Source organism: Triturus cristatus, chromosome 8, assembly GCF_964204655.1.
Source record: "Triturus cristatus chromosome 8, aTriCri1.1, whole genome shotgun sequence".
In the NCBI taxonomy this organism is placed as follows: domain Eukaryota; kingdom Metazoa; phylum Chordata; class Amphibia; order Caudata; family Salamandridae; genus Triturus; species Triturus cristatus.
The window spans coordinates 86,832,654-86,851,112 of NC_140591.1; the positions used below are offsets into that span (position 1 = coordinate 86,832,654).

General features: G+C 47.0%; 1 protein-coding gene across 2 annotated transcripts in view; it reads left to right on the top strand.

Moving 5' to 3' along the window:
• Positions 1-18,459, top strand: part of CCDC191 (coiled-coil domain containing 191) — a 156,790-nt gene that overhangs the window by 49,479 nt on the left and 88,852 nt on the right. For both annotated transcript variants that reach the window (XM_085621068.1, XM_085621067.1), the window contains 2 exons: positions 5,992-6,170; positions 14,225-14,448. In XM_085621068.1, coding sequence (XP_085477194.1) covers positions 5,992-6,170; positions 14,225-14,448 — 403 coding nt within the window. The remainder of the gene's footprint in view (positions 1-5,991; positions 6,171-14,224; positions 14,449-18,459) is intronic.

An 18,459-nucleotide genomic window follows, 5' to 3' on the forward strand; every position in this document is an offset into this window, starting at 1 on the left:
AAACACAATCAGGCCAATACAATGTTTAACATAGACTTCGTGATTAGGGGTCCCCACGGGAGGAATCGGACAAGATTCCTCCAATGCGGAGTCCTGTGCACAACAACAACAACACCATTTCCGAAATGTACTAAATCCAGGCATCTCTAGACGCGTATCCTGGTTCCAAACATCAAAGGGTACAATCGAACAGTTACAGCATATGACTGTACTTACCCCTTGGCTTCGGCTTTTGCAAAAGTCGAACAATAACCAAAACCGATTACAATTCACCAAAGAAGTGGGTCACTCCCACTCTTACCTGACCGTTAATCTTCCCTCGCACAGCAAGTATCAAAAAGGTCTCGATCTCCAAAAATTAGGAACCGGAACTGGGGCGTCAGTCGGGGCAGCAGTCGGATAGCCCCTAGGAGGGAGGAATCACGCAATCGGGGACCTCGGGCCCACAGGGACAATTTTCAGCCAATGTAGTGGCGCGCCTCCCTTGGAATTCGATCGCGGACCACTCACGACCACCAGGCTCAATGACGACCACCGAAGACGCCCCACGTTTGGGTGCCAATTGTAGAACCGGCTATTAGAGACCCCTCCCGACTGGAGGGTCAAAGCTAGCGGTGCAGGGGACACCTAGAATCTACGGGTTCAACTTGATTACTCATGCATTACCAAAGAGACCAGGACAACTTAGCTGTGGAGGAAAGTAAATTTAATTTATTAGATCGAGCTAAGGACCGGGTCCCAGAATGGTACAAAGACAATTCTACGGAGACTGCTGCTTCACTCCGCAGCGCACACATAATTATAACACTAGCCACACCCTTTGCACATCCAACAAGTTCCTCATCAGTCTCAGGTAGCGTAATCGTGGCCAGTGAGCGTCGGTCTCTGATTGCACAATGTACACAGCCTCTTGCTTCAGCGCCCAGATGGCGTGGTCACGGAGCACAGCTGATGGTGTAAGAGACTGAGTTACCAACAGTGGACAGGATGTGGCTAAGTCTCTGGCACAACCCGGGGGGGGGGGGGGCGAGGTACACAAGCAGCTTCTGGAATCAGCTCAACCGCAAGGAGCGAGGAGGGTTAAGCAAGTTCTAACAGGGACATAGAAAGCAATCCTTCACCAGGTTGCCGAGAGCACGGCAACACGAAATGGAGTCTCAGTGGCCATTTTAAGCATAGTTCAACAGTTCTAAACCTCCGTTTTTAACCATTCATGCTGAAAAGATGGTTCTCAGGACCAGGGCTGCTTTCCTGCCTATCGTGGTTACTCCTTTCCATCTAGGTCAATCTATTACCTTACCTACCTTCTATCCTCCCCCTTCCAAGGAGGAGGAGAGACTTCATCGTCTGGATCTTAAGAGGGCTGTCAGCTTCTATCTGGACAGAACCAAGGATCTGAGCCTGGACGACCAGCTATTCGTGGGCTACATTTGACGAATGAAAGGCAAGGCTATCCACAAGCGAACACTCTCCAGGTGGATCATCTTGTGCATCAAGATCTGCTACTCCTTGGCCAAGAAGGAGCTGCCTGAAGGTATTAGAGCTAATTTCACCAGAGCTAAGTCTTCTTCTTCTGCTTTGGCTAGAGGTGTTCCTGTTGTTGACATTTGTATGGCAGCAACTTGGGCCTCCCTCCATATTTTTGCAAAGCATTATTGCTTGGATTTGGAGGTTAGGAGGGATGGCCATTTTGCACGCTCTGTGATGCAGGACTTTTTGGTATGAGTAGGTGGACACCCTCGTCTGGGAGCAGGACTGCTGTGGGATTCAATTTAAAAAGTGAGGAATCCACAGGCAGATGTATCCATCAGAAGAACAAGTTACTTACCTTCAGTAACGCTTTTTCTGCCTGTGGATTCCTGACTGACCCACTCTCCTCCCCGTATACCAAAGGAGTTGTTGGTTATTTGACATGGTTGTTTCCCTATGTCTTTTGATTGCCTTGCTATTGATGTTTAGCAAATGCTTTGTTTCTTTAGCTTTTCCTATTTTTCTTTATGTTGTGTGAATTTATATATATATATATATTGTATACTGTGTATACTCCAATTGTGTTGTCGGTCCACCTGTTCGCCTCGGGGGCACGGAAAAAATGAGTGGAACTGACGTCAGCACGCCGACGAGGTCTACTTGTGGCTCTGGTGACGTCATACGGAGTCGCAAGTGGAGCCGTGCCATTGTGACGTCCTCGTCGACGTGGGAGAGCTAGAAAAAAAGTTTCCGTGAAATGCTGGCGCAGGTGTAACTCAAAAGGTGAGGAATCCACAGACAGATACTTTATCCGCCAGAAAAAGCGTTACCGAAGGTAAGTAACGTGTTCTTTAGTGCCAAAAGCTGAATTGGCAGCAAAAACTCTGCATCACCTGATACAAATATACTAGTGTTATTTGGTAGTGGAAAGAATATTTGTACTGTCACAGGTGTTGGACATGGTCCTTCTTAGGGGGATTTCAATAAAACGTTTTTCTTTTTGTCCTCTTGGTTATTGCCAACTCTTTGACCCTGACCTCAGTTCTCTGGGCACTTTCTCACTGTACTGCAGCAGGAAAATGCTTACACTCTTCCTGCACATGCCAAGATAGGTTGCTTACTTGATTGGTTTATTTGTCGTACCTGTGAGTGCCCTGTAAGAAGGTACACCACATACCCAGGGTGGGTGCGACACTGGCTATTAGGGGGATGCCACACTGATTTTGCCACCCACCTAAATAGCCTGTCAAAATGTTTCATACTCAGTCTCACTCCGTAGCCAACCCTGAGGGAGCCGTTTATTGGCACCAAACTCTGGGGTAGATGAGTGGCCGGGTAGGTACATCTGCGTGTACACTGCCTGGGTAGGGATGAATCCTCATGTGGGTTTTCCCTACCTAGGGGGTCGGCTCTCCCTTTGGGACACTTCCCAGGTCTGACCGATTCCCTTGTTAGGGCCTGGGGCACTTTCCCGCTGAAAGTGCAGTGTGAAAGTGTGCACTCTCTTGCTACACACATTAGGAAGTGGTGCTCGCCTGGGGTTTTTAAAGCGTAAGTCAGGTCTGCCTTGGCTGGTCGGTGGATGCAAACTCGCACAAATGATGATTAAAAGACCTGGGTCCAGCCTGTGTGCGCACTTTCACTGGTGTGCTCGGCGCTGATGGTGTGCTAAGCTGGGTCCAGTCTGCCATTGAAGACTGGTGTGCGCACTCGCACCAATGGTGCTCCCAAATATGTGTCCGGCCTGCCATTGAAGACTGGTGTGCGCACTCGCACCAATGGTGCTCCCAAATATGTGTCCGGCCTGCCATTGTAGGCAGGTGGGCCCATTGCACCGATGGTACTCCTAAATACAGACCCAGCCTGCTATTGCAGGCTGGCATGTGCTTTGCACCAATGGTGCTCCTAAATACGTGTCCGGCCTGCGATTGCAGGCTGATGTGCGCTTTGCACCAATGGTGCTCCTAAATACGTGTCCTGCCTGCCATTGCAGGCTGGTGTGTGCTTTGCACCGATGGTTCTCTTAAATACGTGTCCAGCCTGCCATTGCAAGTTAGCATGTGCTTTGCATCAATGGTGCTCCTAAATATGTGTGCAGGCTGGTGTGCGCTTTGCACCGATGGTGCTCTTCAGTACGTGTCCAGACTGCCGTTGCACCCTGAATCACCCATTTACTTAGACTGGCCTGTTTAAGTCAGTAGCCATCCTGAGAGGACCTTTCACTACAACCGAATACCCCGAGGGTACATCTTAATGGGTGAAGTGAGTGGTAGATGAGAGGCAGGGCAGGTACACCTGTGTGTCCCCTGCTGAGGTATTGAAGAATACCCATGTGTGTATTTACTGCCTATGAGGTTTGCTCTTCCCATAGGCTAACATGTGGAAATGGTTGAAATCATTTCAGACAGCAATAGTGGCATTGGATTCGCAGCAGCAACCCCTTGCCAGTGATAAAGGTGTCATAATTCCAGTAGAAATGCCAGTAGTAGAAAGTTTGCATTTCTGTGCGTTGAAACTCTTTGTGTGCCTTGATGCTTGGCTCCAGTCCACACTGATTGCACACTGAAGGTTGGGGTAGCACATCTGGGCATTCCCCTGCAACAGCTATAAAACACTGGGCATGCAACTGGAACGACAGACTTCTGCCATTTGCAGGCCACCTGGAGAGATTGGAGGAAGAGGTTTTTACACTTGGCCTCTGGAGCCAGATCATGGCCTCACTAAAGATAAAGAACTGCATTCCATGGCAGACAGGACTGAAATTTAGGGCAGACGTCTGTGGTTTGAAGGGAGACCCTTTGAACCACCCCCAACTTCAAAGGCACACTCCAGTATAACTACTGATGCCATACTTCAGCACGGGGTAAGATATGCTTGTGGGGACATGGTTCACATTGCCAGAGAACTGATGTTGCGCACAAGGAGGATTGCTGCCTTTTGAAAGGGACAGCGTGCCCTTTCTGAACAGTGATAGGCCTGGGTCGACTACCTGCTGATGTGTGGCACCCTGAACTGTGCTCTTCAACCAACGGCTAGTTGAGCTTGCCCCCTGTTCTCTTGGCGGTCTCAGGGACATCAAAGATTTCCTAAAAGGGACCCACACCGTTTACCTGTGACACCTGAAGCGTGGTGCTCTCTCAAGTGTCCACATCATCTGCTGAATTCCAACTGGTAGCGTGACATGGGTGTTGAACTAAGAATTGTGCCTGGAGACTGGATTGCCTTGTGCGGAGCCTCGACTTTTGGCCCGCATCTAAGGTGTGTGGACCCAGCATTGTGGGGACATTGGCACGCATAACTGTCTTGGTGGTGAGCGGATTCACCGGTTGCGGTACCCAGCATGGCCTGCTTCGTCGATCATGCCACATCTCTCTTGTGGGAAACCTGGAAAAATGCATAATATTCCACGTGTGGAGCAAAGAATGAAATTCATGTTGAAGAGAGGATGAAAAGAAATGTGAGGAATATAATGAACAAATTGATTAATATGAAAGAGAAACTGACATAATCGCCAATCCGGCATAATGTTGCTGTGCTACTGGAGGGGGGCGAGATGACGCCCCCCCTTTATAAGTTACATCTCTCTTGTGCGACATACCGACTGCATGCTCATTGCTTGTGGTGTCTGATTCACAGGTTGCGACCCTCGGAGGTGAGGGCTTAACTGTAGTAACTGCTTCATTGTACCTCATGAGGCATTGCTGAACTTGCGCCTGTGTTCGTGACCGGAGCTTTCTGGTGGGATCAATATCGACGTGAAAAGGACGTTGAGTCTCATTTCCAGGGGGATACGGAATTTGCAACTCTTCTGTGAGTTTGTGTGTGAGTGACACCGGAGCAGTCTGGGGCGGCCAAAATTGACGTGCACCGGACGTCGTGCCTCATTTCCAGGGAGGTACAAAATTTGCAACTCTTCTGTGTGTCTGTCTCTGTCCACGGAGCTGCTTGGTGTGACCAAAATCAACATGCACCAGACGTTGTGCCTCCTTTTCAGGTAGATACTGAATTTGCAACTCTTCGTTGTGTGTGACCAGAATGGTCTGGTGTAACTTGTATCATCATGCACCCAACGTTGTGCCTGGATTGCCTGGGTGCAACTCTGATTAACTTGTACCTGACGTGGGTGAGTGCTGTGCCAATGCTTTACATATTGCCTCTATGGTAAGCCTGACTGCTCAGTGCCACGTTACTCAAGGGTGCAGGTTATACAGTGTGTGTAATCACCCACCCCTGATGGGAGTGGTAGGTTCTGCCTGGCTGGGGTACTGACTCAGCCAACCAGAAAGTGCCAGTTCCAACAACAGGTAGATTCAACTCTGGAGTAAATGCATCATTTGCATACTTAAAACCTTGGGAGTGTAAACGTTGAGGTTATGGTTTCGCTCTTTGACAAAGCATGTGAAGTTCATCATGCAGTTTCCATTTGGAATCAAAAACTCAGTCTTATGACCATGATCTGGCGAAGATGTTCCATGAAGACTGAGTGTGCAAAGTGAAATTCTGCAATGTTTTGTCTTCCAGACCTCTGCGGGTATCTGGAGCAGGAGGTGGAAAGTACCACAGTTCAGGACTACATGCAGCAGCTCCTGCAGAAGGAAGTGGTAGACTCTGGGATACTGGAAGATCTGCGGATTGGAGATGACCAGGGAAAGAAGAGACGGAAGGATCCTAAACTGACCATGGAGCTTCGACATCAGCAGGTTGGGTCTAGGTTGACAGCATGGGACGGCTCTGATGGCATCTTAGGTGGCAGAGGGCCATGTTCATGTCGTACAATCTGAAAGGGCAGCGGGACATGGCTTGGTGGAAACCCATAGTCACAGAAGGGCATTGTCGGTTGAAAATCCAGGATGACAGCAGCTCCTAGCTGGTCATAACTGGGTGGGTATCTGAGAAGGCTTGGATGATCTGCAGTCCGCAATGACAAGTTGGGCTCTCGTTGAGATCAGGGCATCTGGGAGGAAAGAAGTTTTTAGCTGAGTGGGATTCTCATTCAAGTCCTCATCAGATGTTTTATAAGACAAATTGGGCATGTTTCTATAGTTACAGTATCCTGAGTTTTAGAGTTAATCTCACAATGACACATTCCACCATTCTCTGTTCTCCCTGTAATTTAGCCACCTTTAGAACAAGATACTTACAAGTCAAGTTTCCAAGCATGGAGCATGTTTGTATGTGTTCGTTTAAAATATAATTTTGCTAACAATATGGAGCTTCTTAACATATATATATATATTCACTGAAAAAACCATAGGTTTCACACATGTTATAGTTAGCGGAAATTTTACTGATAAAAAACCAGTGAAATTCCCCCGTTATAGTTAGCGCAGGCAACTATAACTCACGCGACTGCAATCCTCTGCTGATGCTAATACTGTATTTAGACACTTATTTGCCCATGTCTTCTTCCATACATTTTTAGCTATACATATATTACAAATATTTTTTTTTCATAAAGACACATATGTCATCAGCAGAAGATTGCAGTCGCGTGAGTTATAGTTGCCTGCGCTAACTATAACGGGGGAATTTCACTGGTTTTTTATCAGTAAAATTTCCGCTAACTATAACATGTGTGAAACCTATGGTTTTTTCAGTGAATTTGCAAGGTTTTTTAAATGCTAATTCCTAACTATAACGTGTGTGAAACCTATGGTTTTTTCAGTGAAAATGCTAAGTTTTTTTCCCTTATAATAAGCCCTGTACATTTGGTGGCCTTCGGCCACCAAAAGCACAGGGGGTGGGGTAAGTGTGGATAGTGTTTTTTGCCCTTAACATAAGCCCTGTACATTTGGTGGCCTTCGGCCACCAAAAGCACAGGGGGTGGGGTAAGTGTGGATAGTTTTTTTTTTATTTTTATTTTTTTACCGTACGCTTACGGTAAGCGTACGGTAAGCGTACCCCGCGAAATTGCCGAAAAAAAAATAAAACCGTTTTTGCACTTGGGGGATGTTTGTGGACTCCCTCAACATGACTATGTGGGAGGGAGTTGTCAAAACAGCCCCTTTACATGTTTTTGGGCTTGATATTTTAAAAATCACTCTCAGTGCGAGAGACAAAATGGCGGCCGCCGCTTCCTGGTTTCGGCCGATTCGAATGTTTACTAAGATCTAAGAGCCAATCAGAATCGCGCTCGCGCACGCCACCGTACGCTTACCGTAAGCGTACGGTAAGCGTACCGTAAGCTGGCTCAGATATATATATTGATTTAAAGGCTATTTTCTCAGAATCTACTGAACAGATTTACACCAAACCTACAAAAGGCACTTCCTTGACCTAGGGACTACCTCTCTGCCAAATTTTGAGTAATTCTGTTCAGCCGTTCGGGCTGTAGCTCGTTCTAAAGGTCCTATGGAAAAATGCATGGGAAAAACGCGTTTTGGGACCCCCCTTTTATCTCAGCCCCCGCTTGACGGATCCCCCCGAGACTTTCAGGGTAGGAGCGGAGCGTAGCGCCCCACCTATTTTGAAAAATTTGCGAGGATTCGTCGACCGGCGCCAAAGTTATTCAAAATAGAATGTTGAGGTTTTCCTATGGAAACGTGGTCCTAACTATAACTACCTAGTTAGGTAATATATATATTATAATTTGCCTGTACCATCATAATGCTTTCTAGTCTCAGTAGAAAAATATGTGGTATTTAATGTATGTTATCTAATATCTGACCTGCGCCAAAGTTATTCAAAATAGAATGTTGAGGTTTTCCTATGGAAACGTGGTCCTAACTATAACTACCTACTGGCTATCGCCAGTAGGTAATTATATATATATATATATATATATATATATATATATATATATATATATATATATATATATATATATATATATATATATATATATATATATATATATATATATATATATATATATATATATATATATATATATATATATATATATATATATATATATATATATATATATATATATATATATATATATATATATATATATATATATATATATATAATTACCTACTGGCGGTCGCCAGTAGGTAGTTATAGTTAGGACCACGTTTCCATAGGAAATCCGCAACATTCTATTTTGAATAACTTTTGCGCCGGTCGACGAATCCTCGCGAATTTTTCAAAATAGGTGGGGCGCTACGCTCCGCTCCTACCCTGAAAGTCTCGGGGGGATTCGTCAAGCGGGGGCTGAGATAAAAGGGGGGTCCCAAAACGCGTTTTTCCCATGCATTTTTCCATAGGACCTTTAGACACAGCTACAGCCCGAACGGCTGAACAGAATTACTTGAAATTTGGCAGAGAGGTAGTCCTCAGGTCAAGGAAGTGCCTTTTGTAGGTTTGGTGTAAATCTGTTCAGTAGATTCTGAGAAAATAGCCTTTAAATCAATATATATATCTGAGCCAGCTTACGGTGCGCTTACCGTACGCGTACGGTGACGTGCGCGAGCGCGATTCTGATTGGCTCTTAGATCTTAGTAAACATTCGAATCGGCCGAAACCAGGAAGCGGCGGCCGCCATTTTGTCTCTCGCACTCTGAGTGGGGCAGCATAAATGAAGCCCAAAAATGTGTAAAGGGGCAGTATATTGAGATAATAATCACCCAGCAATGATATACGGGCCCCCAAACAACCCACAATGCCATATATATATATTCACTGAAAAAACCATAGGTTTCACACATGTTATAGTTAGCTGTAGATTTTACTGATAAAAAACCAATGAAATTCCCCCGTTATAGTTACTGTAGGCAACTATAACTCACACGACCGTAATCCTCTGCTGATGCTAATACTGTATTTAGACACTTATTTGCCCATGTCTTCTTCCATTAAATTTTAGCTATACATATATTACAAATATTTTTTTTTCATAAAGACACATATGTCATCAGCAGAGGATTACGGTCGCGTGAGTTATAGTTGCCTACAGTAACTATAACGGGGGAATTTCATTGGTTTTTTATCAGTAAAATCTACAGCTAACTATAACATGTGTGAAACCTATGGTTTCACACATGGGCAGGAAACTATAACTCACGCGACCGCAATCGTCTGCCACCATTTGCACACAGGGTGGAGAGAGTGGGGTTTTTTTCTTTTAATAATTTTTTACCGTACGCGTACGGTAAGCGTACGGTAAGCGTAATCGGCGAAATTTTCGAAAAATAAAAAATTACCGTTTTTTGCCTTGGGGGATCTTTGAAGACTCAACTAACATGGTTATGTGCATGGGCGCTGTCTAAACAGCCCCTTTATATGTTTTTGGCATTTGTTTATCAGCTCCCCCCTCAGAGTGCGAGAGAGAAAATGGCGGCCGCCGCTTCCTGGTTTCGACCGATTCGAATGTTTACTAAGATCTAAGGGCCAATCAGAATCGCGCACGCCACCGTACGCGTACGGTAAGCGCACCATAAGCGCACCGAAAGCTGGCTCAGATATATATATTGATTTAAAGGCTATTTTCTCAGAATCTACTGAACAGATTTACACCAAACCTACAAAAGGCACTTCCTTGACCTGAGGACTACCTCTCTGCCAAATTTCAAGTAATTCTGTTCAGCCGTTCGGGCTGTAGCTGTGTCTAAAGGTCCTATGGAAAAATGCATGGGAAAAACGCGTTTTGGGACCCCCCTTTTATCTCAGCCCCCGCTTGACGAATCCCCCCCAGACTTTCAGGGTAGGAGTGGAGCGTAGCGCCCCACCTATTTTGAAAAATTCGCAAGGATTCGTCGACCGGCGCAAAAGTTATTCAAAATAGAATGTTGCGGATTTCCTATGGAAACGTGGTCCTAACTATAACTACCTAGTTAGGTAATATATATATTATAATTTGCCTGTACCATCATAATGCTTTCTAGTCTCAGTAGAAAAATATGTGGTATTTAATGTATGTTATCTAATATCTGACCTGCGTGTACAAAATTTGTGCCATAATGTTTACTCTATGCTAAAGACACCATTTATCGTAAAAATTACAAATTGTACTGCGTATTCCAATTTTAAAGCATTTTTAGCCTTAACATTGGCAACCGACCATTCCGTTTAATGTTATCATATTGTCTTACTTGGCTGTATATAAAATAATGAAAGGGCCCAGAACCTTAGAGGAAGCGTAACATATAGAAGGTTTGACAACCAGTAAACAAAAAGGGGCTTGTCTTTTGGGTTACTCTGGCAAGGTCACTTTGAGGATCAGAAATTTAAACAATCGGTTCTAGGACTGAACATTGAGATGAGAAGTCAGAGTTTGTGGTTCAGAGTTTATATGTTAGATGCTCCTACCACGGTCATGTGAGTGCCATACCACCGAGGTCAAAATGTTTAAGAGTGAGGGCTCAGGGGTTGCAACAGACGAGAATTAAAATGATTCAGTGGCATGTTTGAGTGCCAGATCCTCTGAATCTCAGGTGCCAGAGGTTTGAAATCCGTAGTAAAGGAACTGCCAGAGAGCCTGTGCTATACAAATACTGATTGATTGATTGAATGATTGAATGAAACATTCCTCTCCACCCACAAATGAAACACCCCTCCCCACCACCAATCTGTTTTAACCTCGATGTGTCTCTAGCAGCCATTTCACCGCAGCTTCTCTCTTCGTAATGAGTCCTCAAGTTCAAGTTTTTACCAAGCCGATTTAACTATTTTATAATAATCATCAATTTTTGAATGTTCTTAGATTTTTATTGCCCATAGTCTTTTCGGGCAGGTAAGCTCTGTATAGTCTATCTGGAAGTACTGTAAAAGGGGCCCCCGTTGTAGTAAATTCTTTCATTTCTCCCCTTGACCCTTTGGAAAGCTTTTCCATCCCCACGCGCCATCACAGCCTTTCAATCTATTTTGCCTCCTTGGGTATTGCACTTTGCCCCCTTAGGGCCAAAACCATTTGCTCAACCGCTAGCAAAAGGAGAGAGATAAGGCATCCCCTTCTACTCCCTCGGCGGGTAACATTCATCATCTGGGTGGCCTAGCAGTGTAACTTTCAAGCAGCGGGCTACAGCCAATTCCATAATCTGGTGTACCTTTGACAGAATTCTGTCTCAGAACATCTAGATCTTTGGGCAAGACCAGAGGATGTGTGTTGGTGATCCCGCCCCACCCCCCACCCACCCCAGTATTTTTTATTCATATGGGCCACACTCAGTGGTGTGCGGTGCCACCTATTTATGATTTGAAGTGTCGGGTCCCGCCCGGCTTTGTGGGAGGCAACTTTAGTTGCTCGCTGGAGTATCTCTTCCCATTGATCCGAGTCTAGAGTAATGTGCTTCTTTCTCCCAGGCTCTCTGAAAAATGAGTTTATCTGTTGTGTATTGAGTGTGCAATATCTTCCAGTATTTCTCAAAAGGTGCTCCTTGTTTGATCACTGGATTAAGGAGTCAGTGGCACACCTGCCAGTACTGGTATCTCCCCCCTTCTGGGAGTCCATATTCACGCCTAAGATACTCAATGGGATTGTTCTTGGTCTGAAAGTGAGGCTATCGTGGTTGTAAGGCAGGAAATCAGGGTAAATGTACAGAGTCTGTAGAAGTGGACAGAATTTAATATGATGGCATGGCACTTGGCATGTTAAGAGTAAGGTTGCTTCAGTTGGTAGTTGGGTATCAGCAGCCCCTAGTGTGATGCTGCTGCTGGTATCCTTGATGTTAATGTAAGGGTTTTGAGTTGGGAGTTTGGAGCAAGAATGTGAAAATTATGTTTGAGCACTGGAGTGTTGCATTTGTCATATGTTTTTGCAATCCTATTGGAGTATGTTTATGCCTGAAGAAGCTGTGGCCTGTTTTGATAGGGTTCATCAGCTGACAGGCTTGAAAGTGCAAAAATTAAATGGAGCAACTGTGAGGTTAGCATGTCTCTGGACAATATTTGAGTGTTGTCAAAGTTCTGATTTTTGAGACGTTTTGCTCGCTCCCTGCGCTGTCCGGACTCACGCCGACCTCCGTATTCCTTACGGATTGGATTGAATTGGACTCATCCCTGTCCCGCGAATCGTTTTCCTTCGAGTGCTGCCCTCCTCCCGCACGCATGCTCGTTCCCTTAGATGTTGGACCTTCAAATTGACCACATCTCGGACATTGGCCGCCTCTCAAGCCTCACCACCTCTAGGTCTCCAGAAGTGTAGGCTTCACCTTCTGTTCTTCCCCCTCCCCCATCCTCATTGATTGCCGCCAGAGCACTCTTATTGATTTGTGTAACCATCGTCCTGATGATGACCTCAAGTTAGAGAGCTTGAAACGCCGTCAACCCCACAACGCCAATTGCGATATATTAAATGGTCACTCACAAATGATGAAATTATGTTTGTGAATGTAAATACTCTCGTTTGACCTTCACCAATCACCTTATTGCTTGCGCCGCCTCACGTTGTCCTTTCACCACATGTGTCACTGCGCCGTTCATTCACTATAACACTTCCAGTGCCCATTTGGTTGTTATGGTTACTGCAATTTAGTTGTATTTCTGTGCTTCTATATGCAAAAATAACAACCTTTCCATCCTCCCTTGGTCTCCGTTGTTCCTTCTTGCTATGTGATTGAATCTCCTTTGAATAGTCCCCCCCAGGTGATCTACCTGTTGAGACATTGTTTTATTGCTGCCAAAGTTCTGATTTGAGCAGTGGATCTGGGAGGAAATTATTTTCTGACGTACACCTGCTGATAGTTTCACTGCCAGTAAAAGTTGATGTGTTTGGTGGACTGGGTATTATGGGGGACAGGGTTAGGTGTGAGAGTACAGATATTGGTATGACAGCTGTCTTTTGGAGTTCTCAAGACTGAAAGGGAGTTTATTTATGTTGTCTGACATCTGGGTGCAACAGATTGGCTGTTAGGGGCCAGTGTACAGAAGGTGTTCGGGATGTGGTTTTTGTACCCCATAACTTGACATATTGTTGATTAATGTGAAAGTAACCAGGCTTGTCCGTATGAATGAGGGTCTTAGCACAGTTTGGAGTAACAAAAGCATGGCAGACATCGGTGAGCGACATACTCACGTATGTTTAAAGGCTGTAAAGAAATTGCTCTTGGAGGTCACAGCACACAGGCATAGGATGAAAGAGATTGGCATGCTGTAATCTGGAGCTCCTTCTAGCTAAACCAGCATAGAAGGTTTGTATCAACAGCTGTGTAAAGGTATAGGAAACAGATTGAAACATCTGTCACCTAGCTAACTGCAAAGGCAGTGTTAACAAGTCACAGTATGGTTGGATGAGGCCTGAATGGGATGTTTGGCCATTCATTCTTGCAGTGTTTTACTTTGATGCTGGAGAAAGGAGATGAAAGAAGGCATAATAAATGTACTTTTAATACTTATTGTGTGTACTAAGATTGGTTCCATTCCATGATTTGGTGTTTATAGGACTTACCTAAAGTGATAGGTGTGTGAGTGATTTAAGCCAAGTCTGTTCTCTGAACCAAACCACTTAGGAATAAGAGAGAAATGGATAATCTTTCTGCATGAGGTTTTCTCAGTCGTATACAAAATGTACAGAACATTTCTATGTTTAAGAGCTATTAATATTGTTATTACTACTTATAATATTAATAATTATAACAATTAAATCTTTATAACTATTTACAGTATTAGAACCGAACGTCCATCTTTTTTTACCTCTTTTTTAATTAGCCTACCAGTTTATCTATGTCAGCTTATCTATGTCTCTAAATGAATCTAATGAGTGTTATGACCCTTTTTAGTAATGAAGAATATTTTCAACAATGCACTTTTGGAGAGTACATACGTAAAATGTAATTGTGCTCAGTACAAATGAAAAAAAATATTCTTTACTAAGGTGAAAGAGAACCGTGCAAAAAGGCAGCAGCAGCTGGAGCGCCAGAAGCAGGAGCGTGCCTTGAAAAAGATGGCCCTGTCGGAAGCCCAGCAACTGGTGCAGGAAGAGAGCCGCAAGAAGGCGCTGAAGGCCAAGAAGGAGGAGGAAGATATCCAGAGGGAGGTGGTTCGGCTACGCAAGGAGATGGCTGAGCGGCGGCGTACCATGGAAGAGGCACGTGCAATGTAAGTCTGGAGGAAGTGGGAAACTGATGAATATCCAAAGAATATCCATGGAATGTTATAGTTATCTGCACAATTCTTTTCATTGTTCAATCAATCAGGATTTGGAAAGTGCAGCAAATTACCCGTGTGTGTCTCAAGGCGGTGGAGGTGCTAGCTGCTTCATGGTGCTCTGTTTATTCAAACAGTCAGGTCTTGAGTCCTTTCCTGAATTCCTGGAGCGATGAGGCAGTCCAAAGGTGCAAGGGAAGGTTGTTCCAGGCTTTGGCCTCCAGGTGAGAGAAGGAGCGTCCTCTGCTGTTGGCTTGGCGGATCGAGGGTGTGTCTGTTAGGAAGGCGGATCACAGGTGTCTGTCGGTTGGTGGAAGGTCAGGGATTTTTTGATGTATGCTGGTCCTTCATTGTGCGAGGCTTGGGATCCGTGGGTCAACATCTTGAACTGGCATCGTTTCTGAATTGGGAGCCAGTGTAGCTTCTTGAGGTGTGAAGTGATGTGAGTCCTACTGGGGAGGTTGAGGATGAGTCTTGCTGCTGAGTTTTGTATTGTCTGTAGTCTCTTCAGGAGGCGTGGTGTGATTCCTATGTGGAGAGTATTCCCGTAGTCCAACCTGCTGGTGATGAGGGCCTGAGTGACGGTCATTTTGGCGTTGATTCGGAGCCACCTGAAAAGCTTACAGAGCATGCGTAGGCTGCAGAATTATGCAGATGAGACTGCGTTTACCTGATTTTGCATAGATAACTTGCTGTCCAGGAAGATGCAGAGGTTGTGAACGTGGTTCGTCAGGGTGAGGGAAGGGCCGAGTTCAGCATCGTTCCATGGTGAGGTGTTGTTCCCAAAGATGAGGACTTCCGTCTTGTCCGTGTTGAATTTTAGACAGTTGTTCTTCATTGGTTCAGCGACGTTCATCATACATCTGTGCCAGCTGGCTCTGGTGGTGAAGGGGTCTTTTGACAGCGAGAAGATGGGCTGGGTGTTTGCTGATGACCGATTCTTGTGGGACACAGCAGATGATCTTCTTGGAGTCCAAAGTGAATGGTTGGAGTCAGATTTTCTGGGTTCTTCTGATAAAGTATGAGGTGATCCATTTGAGGGCATCTCTCTGGATTCCGATTTGGTGGAGTCTGTTGATCAGGGTGTGGTGGGAGATGGTGTCGAAGGCGGCTGACAGGTCCAGGAGGATGAGGGCTGCTGTTTCGCCATGGTCCAGGAGGGCCCTGATGTCGTCGGTGGCTGCGGTCATGGCTATCATAGTGCTATGTTGGGCTCAGAATCCGGATTGAGAGGGGTCCAGGAGGTTATGGTGTTCCAGGTGTTTGGTGAGTTGCTGGTTGATTGCCTTTTTGGGAACCTTTGCCGTAAAGGGGAGGGGGGAGACGGGCGTGTAGTTTTTTGGTTCTGCTGAGTCAGCGGATGGTTTCTTGAGGAGGGACCTCACTTCAGCGTGTTTCCAGTCCTCAGGGAAGGAGGCCGTGGTGATGGAGTCTTTCAGGACTTTCTTGAGCTTGTCGCTAATTGTCTTGCTCCAGAGGTTGAAGATGTGATGGGTATATGGGTCAGCGGGTGCTCCAGAGTGTACAGAGTTCATGATGAAGATAGTGGCTTGAGTTGTGAGAGGGTCCCAATGGGTAATCAGGTGTTCGAGGTTTGTGTTAGTGGGTGTGAGTAGGCTGATGCTGTCGGCGGCGGGGGTTTGGGGTTTGAAGTTCTCGTAGATCGCAGAGATCTTGTCATTGAAGAAGTCCTCCCGGGTGCTGCATAGTTCTTGGGAGGGGGTGATGTCGTTCCTGGTGGCTGTGGGGTTGGAGCAGTTGGCAAAAGTCTGTTTATAATGTATAAGCATGTCTATGTATAAGTGACAAATCTAATTGTTAAACAATGGAACACTGCACAAGGCTGAGGTGAGATGAAGGTAAAATCTGCTGATCAGTAGTGGGCTTTACCTTCATATAGTGTCGGTGGGGGTGTAGCCAAGGTGGCGGCGGAGTAGCACCGTTTCTTCGGGGCTCCGCTCGCCAAGGCCGAGAAAAGGCATCAAACAGCGACTTTGAGACCCCAGAGGCGGAGAACAAGTTGACTCAGGGGGCCCTGGACAAAAGCGGGCTGTTCAGGACTGAGGGGTCCTCCCTGACTCCGCCGCAATCAGCTGCGAAGACGCCGAAGCCGCTTTCAGAAGCTGAGATTTGGGCTGCGCGGCGGCCGCCGCGAGGAGCCGCCGGGTGAAGAAGTGCACCGAGGTTGCGGCGCTCACAGGCATCGTCGCGGGCGGAGCCCCCGGCCGCGCATTTGTGTAGGAAGCGGCGTGGAGAGTTGCCAGCGGCAACGGGAGTCCCACTCTGAGAGGTACAGCGGAGAGGCCTGATCGGATCCCGGGACCACGAGGCGGTGATTGCGGAGGAGGCCCCGTGCCTGGGCCGGGCTGCGGGCGTGTGGCCTCCGGTGCATCCCTGTCTGGGGGGGGGGGGGGCAGGCAAAGGCAGTCCCCCAGGCAGGATAAGCAGCATTGCAGAGGAGCCAGCAAACCGCAGGACAGGAACGCCGCGCGGAGCGCTGGATGTCGGTGGCGGGAGGGGCACCCCTTTTGCCTGCCATCAAGGATTCCTGGGCTAGGCCAAGTGGCCGATTCAGTGGACTGTGTGTAAGCACCCACGACCTTGCCCCAGACGACGGATTGGGGGTCTGCGGTCTTGAGCCACTGCCACGATCTTAGAGGTAACAGTAGGTCTCGGCGTCCAGGTACCCCCCAGCTGCACGCAGATTCTCCCGAGCAGGTAGGCCGGCCCGGCAGAGTACAGTGTAGCTATAGCCGGAAGGCTGTGCCGGATTCCGGTAGCTGAGACCCGATCTTTGCCAAGATCTGCCATGCACCACCGAGAGACGTGTGGGGGCTGCGGGGTGTGAGTAATTGGGGAGAGACTCCTTTGAAGCTTGCAACCACCTGGGGGATCGCTCATTTTGCTTGCCACGGTCAGGCCCAGATTTCGAACCAGAAGGCACAATCCCGAGACACACGAGGAAGTCCTTGGTGGTTCAGGGGTCAACCAGTGGACAGAGGGCCCTGGAGGTTATAGACCTTCCCCCCGCATTCCTGGCGACGGGCAATAGTGCTCAGAGAGCCGGCAGCTAAGGACACTGACTGGAGGGGGGAACAGAGGGGCGCTGGTCCCCGCCTGGTGGTCTCTCGACTGGGGGGTTCTTCTGACCGACGCAGCACTGACCCATAGCAATGACTATGCCGCGGACAAAGAAGGACGCTACGATCAGAGACCTCCTTCAAAAACCAGGTGCGGAGAAAACGGGGTTATGGCTCCGACCATCAGATGGCCCAGCCCGTCGAGAAGGAAGTGGATCCAGATGGTGAGCGCGCAGACGACCCGATCACGCGGAGCTTCCTGGAAAAGCTGTTTAGTTCGCTTAGGGAGGATATTGCAAGCCTGCGGCAAGACGTGGTCTCTGACATCAGGCAGCTGAGAACGGAGATTCAAGAAGTGGGGGACCGCGTGGACTCCCTGGAACGCAGTGGGGACACAGGGAAGAAGAAATCACAGACCGGGCCCGGGAGCTAATAGATCTTCGAGAACGCAACGTGGAGCTCTACCTCAAACTGGAAGATCTGGAAAACCGCTCGAGGCGATCCAGTATCCGCATCAAAGGCATGCCACTCCAAGCAGACGGGGGCAAATTGGAGGACTGGGTGCTCCGTTTCTTTCGCCATGTAGTGCCAGATTTAAGTAATAAAGAGATCATATTGTATCGCACCCATCGTGCCGGGAGGCCCGCATCCGGGCAGGGTCAGCAGCAGGACCTCCTCGCCTGTCTACTGTGAGAAGTTGGCCTGATGTATGATGTCACTAGTTCTAGTGTACACCTTATATCAGTCCAAACAACCCTTATGGTGATTGGTTGTAAAGTCAACCTTCTAGACCAGCTATCCTAGTGGTAGCATGGACAAGAGCAGTCTTAGGCTAAACTCTGAATGGCATGTGAAGCCAGCTGTGATACCATATATAATCCCT